Consider the following 6,451-nt stretch of genomic DNA (forward strand, 5'->3'; position numbering starts at 1 on the left):
TAAAAGGTGCCGTCCACGACCTGTTGAGCTCCTCATGCACCTCCGGGAAGAAAGGCACCGAGGCGGGGCGCTGAGAACCAGCGCGGACCACCCCGAGAACCAATCGTGCAACCTTGAGGGCTCGGGGCACGGTGGAACTCTTCACTCGAGCCCTACCCCTACGGCGGCCCGGGAAAGCATAGCCATTATTTCTGGATCCGATTCAGGCATTGCTACGGTCCCGGAGGAGAGCAGCGCAGCCGAATCTTCCTCTCCAGAAAGCTCTGGGTCACCCTCCGATGCAGCAATCGAAATCTGGTCGTTGGGAGGAGCGCCAAAGGATACGGCTGGTACGCTCCTTGTAGAGGGCCCAGCACGTTCCATTAGCAGCTCAACTGGCTGCGGCGTGCCTCAGACCGCCCGCGCTACTGCCTGAAGTAGCCCCCCCTGGCTGCCGCCAAGAGGAGAACTAGATCAAGGCAGAGGCAACAGAACTCCACCCCTTGAGGAAACGGAGCTTGGCCCGCGGCTCCGAGAGGAGTGACCGACTGAAAGGGAACTGACATGTTTTTTCCTTCCTTTTAAGTGTTGTTATCCCAAATATGCAAGATTTAGTCAGTTAAATTGTATTGTTTGCATTTATCATTGTTTGCGCCCTGCTGTTCATGACCCATCAGAACAGATCTGCAACCCATGTTTTGTAAAACTCAAAATGTCAGTGTGGGGAATTTGCATAATTGCATTGACTTGTGTAGTTCCGGGTAAATGCATATCAGATAGTACTAAATATGTGCTATAAAAGAGTTAATAGCAGCAGTGCAACTAATGCTTGACTACAAGTTGAAATGTGCCGACTAATGGACTGGAGCAGCTCAAACATGGACTTTTAATTACCTACATTTGAGTTAATCGTTGCATGAATAAGGCCAGGACTTTCATTGCATGGAAACACCTCTATTTATGATCCATGGAAGAAAGAAAGTCAGAAGCAGCATGAGCGGATGATGACAAAATGTTCTTTTTTGGCTAACTAAAGCCTGAATATACATATTTTTCGTCTCAGGAGTAACAGACTTGTCTAGCTTTCCAAATTCGTAATTCCTCAAACTGCGTGGAATTGAACATAAGTGTTTCCTCCGGCTGCTATTTACAGCTTCATCAAGGCCCTGATTGTTTTCCATTTCACATCCCGAGTGTAAGACGAGATGATGCTTACCTGTTCTTTCACCTGCCTGACCATGCAAACGTGACGCATGCTAGACTGCATTAAACCATCATTCTTGCAGACCGTCTCACCTTGAGGCAATGTGAATTAAACCCAGTTCAGGAGATCATGAGATCCAATAGCTTGTGATCCAAAGCCCTTGGGTCAATGCAACAGCAAATCACTTACTGTAGGAAATGCAAACTACGACACTCAACTTGACTAAATGAGCAATGCAAAAAAAAAATGGTGCTGCATTATAGTTTATGCAACTAAGGGCCAGATTTACTAAACGGGACAAATTAGCATCAGATCGCAATCATATAAAAGCGCAGATGGGAGTGGAAAGTTCTACTGAGAATGCACAAATTAGATCATTTCCATAACGACCAACACAATCCACCAGCAGCCAAATTAGAGCAGGGTCGATGATACTCATCGAAGTATCACCTAAGCAAACCTTAGTAAATTAGTTGCATGTGAAAGTGAAACTTCTACAAATGCATATGCAAAGATCAGCCTCTAAAATTAACTGTGTCCATGCCTTTTCATTGCTAATGTCTCACTGCGTGTCTTCAGTATATCCTGAGTCAATTTTTTTAATGCCAAAAGAGGGGTTTGCGCTGATGCAAGCTGTTAGTCAATTTGAAGTATGACTAAAAGTAGTCTATAAGATGCAATAGCCAGGCTCAGATGGAACCTGCTCTTTTTTTCCATGCTGATTTGAACTAAAACAACTGATTCAAACACAGTAACGTGTGATTTACGAAGCTGAGAGTACTGCATTCATATGGTAGCTTAAATACTTAATAAACAGCCAATCTAAGGGTGGAGATTTGTAGAAATTAATGAATTATAAGCAATCCAATTAAGCTCAGATTCCATGTGAACCTGAAACTGTAATAACCAACATTCAACATGGCTTTAGTATGTCACATGTCTGTAGGTGTTAAATTAACATGAAGTATCACACCAGTGAAACATTTCATGCATACTTCAGTTCACAAACCTTAAGATCATATTCTCATCACTGCTTAAACTACTTGTGCTATTTAGCATTAAACCATCAGACACAAAACAAAGCAAATGACTTGTGCCGACAATGTTAAAGTTGCACTAAGTCAAATGAAAAAATCACTTGCAGCGGTGGAAGAGAAAAGTGGACCGTACTGGCTGGTTATATTTATACTGTACAGACTTATACTGTTTTGATTCATGTTAGTTATTCTGAGGACATAAAGCCTTAACCACCTGCCTTGTTCTGCTATCACAAATCATATAAGCGCATTTGTCCCTGATTTAATTTGAATTAGTGACAGAACACGAAAATGAATAGGCCTAAATAGCATCAGCCGATAATCATGACTGATTTGCCAATTAACAGAAGCACTGCTCTCGTTTCTATCAGCTCTAAACGTTAACAACAGCTTAATATTATGCTTAATACATATATATATATATATATATATATACTGTAAATATTGTATATATGCAGTTGTACAGTAGATAGACATATTATGGCATTGCATATGCATATATATGTGTATATATATATATATATATATATATATATGGGTCAAAGACAACACATATATATATATTTTTTTATATATATATATATATATGTGTGTGGTTTTGGTAACCGCATCAAATTAAATTTACAAAAGTTATTTTATATATGCAGGAAGCATATTAAACTCAAGTAAAGTGTCTACTCTTTCAAATAATTTTTGTGAAAATAAAATGTCAAAATGTGTGTCAAATAATGTTCCATCGTCATTCAGCATGTAAAAATTAAACATACTTATTCTGACCAGTACTTATTCAAATACATAAAAGAAAAAAAGTGATCATAATAAATTGTATTATAATTTAAACAATTAAACTTCTTACTGACAAATGGGTAAAACCTATTAGTATAAATGATAGTGGCAAAAATTGGTAACGATTTAAAATGACAATTAATTAGCATTTGGCAGCTGCACTGTAATCCTTAAATAGTCTTTTAATGTCATCTAATGATTCTTGGTTTAATATACGCCTGACAAGATTTTTTGCTATATGTTATATTTTTATTATATTTTTTGTTGTATAACTATTTACACTGAATGAGATTTTAGTGAGTGTCTTCTGTAAACCATGGTAAAAAAATAAAAAAAAAAGACAAGAATGAAAAAAGAAATATGTCATCATTCGCTCATGTTGCTCCAAACTTTCTATGATTTTCTTTTTTCCATGTATCATAAATAGAGGTGTTGTATTTTTCCATGCAATGAAAGTGTTAGTCCAAGTATTCCTGGCTTTAGACGTGCATTCATTCAAATATGTGACCCTGGACCACAAAACCAGTCATAAGGGTCAATTTTTAGAAATTGAGATTTATGCATCATCTGAAAGCTGAATAAATAGCTTTCCATTGATGTATGGTTTGTTAGGACAGGACAGTATTTGCTGAGATACAACTATTTGAAAATCTGGAATCTGAGGGTGCAAAAAAATCTAAATATTGAGAAAATCATCTTTAAAGTTGTCCAAATGAAGTTCTCAGCAATGCATATTACTAATCAAAAATTACGTTTTAATATATTTACAGTAGGAAATTTTCAAAATATCTTCACGGAACATGATCTTTACTTAATATCCTAATGATTTTTGGCATAAAAGAAAAATGTATAATTTTGACCCATACAATGTATTGTTGGCTATTGCTACAAATATACCCCAGCGACTTAAGACTGCTTTTGTGCTCCAGGGTCACAGATGCATAATTAAATGTCCATGTTTGAGCTGCTCCACTAGTCAGCAAATATATGTCTCTGCACTCTCTAGTTATCAGTGTCGTTCACTTGTACACTCCAAACTGCTGAATATTTCTAATATAATATCATATTTTTTTCTGGCATCCCTGTTCTCTACGTATCCATATCAGCATGAGTCACTGAAAAACTCATTTTGCTCAAGCACAAATTGCATAAGAGCATACAATGGCATAATGTTATCTACTGTACGGTATCTCGAACTTCAGCAGTGCTGCAAACATGAGGCCCGTCCAGGAATTTCACAGCAGCGCAGGCCATTGAGAGCATGCCCAGAACGGGCCCCGCTCTCACTTGGGCTACTCTTGCATGAACACAAACCCAAGCAGAGTTTCTGTGAGCATGCATTTGACCGCCGAGGGCCATCGAACTCCTCTGTGCAGCAATGTGACGCTTCTGCCCTGATATCAAATCTCAGCAAAAACACATGCAGGCAATTTGTGAGAGAGTTCAGACTGACAGCTTTCACCTACAACGAGGAGAAACACGGCTCAAACATGTCACTTTAATAAAAAAAGCACATTTAATACTCAAACATGCAGTGATTATATGACTGTACCTGCTTTCTCCTTTTGCATTGGAGGGCGGAGGGTGAAGAATAGTCTGGTTTTCCTCCATCTCAACCACGCATTTTGTGCTGAGCTCAATCTCTGCAAGCCAAAAGTTGTTAAAACTCGACTAAAAGTTGAATCAAAATGTCTGAAATGCATTAAAATGTAACACGTCAAGTGAATATGCAACAACCATACCTGAGCTACAGCAACTTATGACCAGCAAAAAACAAATATTAATGCTTGTTTTTATTTTAAATCGTCTCTTACCTCTCCTGTTCATTGGTCGGACTCGAACCGCCACTTTTACCTTCGTATCCGACATTTTTATACAATTTGAAGGCTTTAAAGCGGAGGAGAAAGCCGCTAGCTGCTCCGCACGGCTAGCAGAATAATAATAACATCAAACTCCCTGCAAAGTCTCCCACAGAAGCGTCTGAGGTGCTTGTACCCTGCTAAAACACTCCAACAGTCCATACCCGAGCGGAAAAAGCAGTGAATATTAATCCAGATGAGACTTGTGTTGTGTTTGAGTTCAGTGTGTGTGCTTATAAAGGATCCTCCGCCGCGGAGAGAGCAGCTCCAGCAGCATCCAGACCGCCATCTTCCGCCGACTGACCCCAAAAACACACAGATGTGCAGTGTGCATGAATATGCATGAAAGAAATTAGTTTAAAAGAGACGAGATGGGCCACAGCGACCTGTGTAACCCCTACATGGCGATATAAAATGATTGGCCATGTTAGAAGAGGAGGAGAAACAGCCGTACCTTGCGTCTCATATCAATAAACCTATGCGCATTACTACTATTCAGCACTTCATGTAAAACAAATGTTTCTTCTGTACTTGCACGTGTTGATTTCTCCTTTCGAAAAAGCACTGACATGCAAAAACATCTCAATTAAAAGTTTTATTCAAAAAATATGATTTCATATGAATGCACCCATTAATAAAAGTCAGCTTTAAGTGTCAGATAGAAGAAAAATAGCTTCTAAAGATAATGATTGATACATTTTACACTGTACTATGTTATTGACATGATAAGAATTGACAAATTTAATAAACGAAACAAATTACAGAAGCAGCATCTAAAGAAAATTAAGACAACTGAAGTGTAATTACATAAATATTAAATGCAAATAAAAAAAATAGATATGCCTCTTATGTTTTTTAATATCATGGTACTCCATAAAATGCATGCACAAAACATATATTTTTTTGTGAAAAAAAGATTTGTGATAACATTTGCACTATTGTACTTCATATACTTTTATATTATTTTATATTATATCATTTTAGCCCAATTTATTAAAGGCATTTTATGTTTAACCATGAGGAAACGATTATTCAATATACACTGTACTATGGTATTGACAGTATAAGAATTGCCAAATTTAATAAAAGAAACAAATTACAGAAGCAGCATGCATGCTCTATGCCTAAAAACATCAATTTACATCTATTTGTGATAACATTTGCACTATAGTACTTCATATATTTTTAATGATATTGATATTATAAAGATATTGTATATTTTAATTAAAAGAAAAGATTTATGCATGCTTAATTTTTTTGGCAACATATATATATATATATATATTTTTTTTTTTTTTTTCCCCCACAATCAAAGGCACAAATCATATTATGTACATTGAGCCTAGAATAAGGGACAGGGGAGCGGCACAACTTACCCCATTATCACTTACACTATATAATCACCGCCATAAAGCCACACACTCACGTAGCCTAGTGCTGACAGCGTATTTCAGCTGAGGAGGCCCGTTTGTCATTATCATACTAATCCACTTTACGTTGATGTTTATGTTCACATGTTCAGCAAATATTTACATAAAGCAACGTTATTTGGCAGGTGAGGAGATTGAGTGTGCTGGATAATGACC

General features: G+C 37.4%; 1 protein-coding gene across 1 annotated transcript in view; it reads right to left on the minus strand.

The window, feature by feature from the left end:
- The window catches only part of kif13a (kinesin family member 13A), a 90,428-nt gene extending 85,250 nt beyond the window's left edge, over positions 1–5,178 (minus strand). The window contains exons 1-2 of the mRNA XM_016472625.1: positions 4,821–5,178; positions 4,559–4,649 (exon numbers count right to left, since the gene is read on the minus strand). Of these exons, the coding sequence (XP_016328111.1) occupies positions 4,559–4,649; positions 4,821–4,875 (146 nt within the window). The 5' untranslated portion in view covers positions 4,876–5,178. The remainder of the gene's footprint in view (positions 1–4,558; positions 4,650–4,820) is intronic.
- Positions 5,179–6,451: the final 1,273 nt, after the last annotated feature.

This window comes from Sinocyclocheilus anshuiensis, unplaced genomic scaffold (genome assembly GCF_001515605.1).
Source record: "Sinocyclocheilus anshuiensis isolate Anshui unplaced genomic scaffold, SAMN03320099.WGS_v1.1 scaffold796, whole genome shotgun sequence".
In the NCBI taxonomy this organism is placed as follows: Eukaryota; Metazoa; Chordata; class Actinopteri; order Cypriniformes; family Cyprinidae; genus Sinocyclocheilus; species Sinocyclocheilus anshuiensis.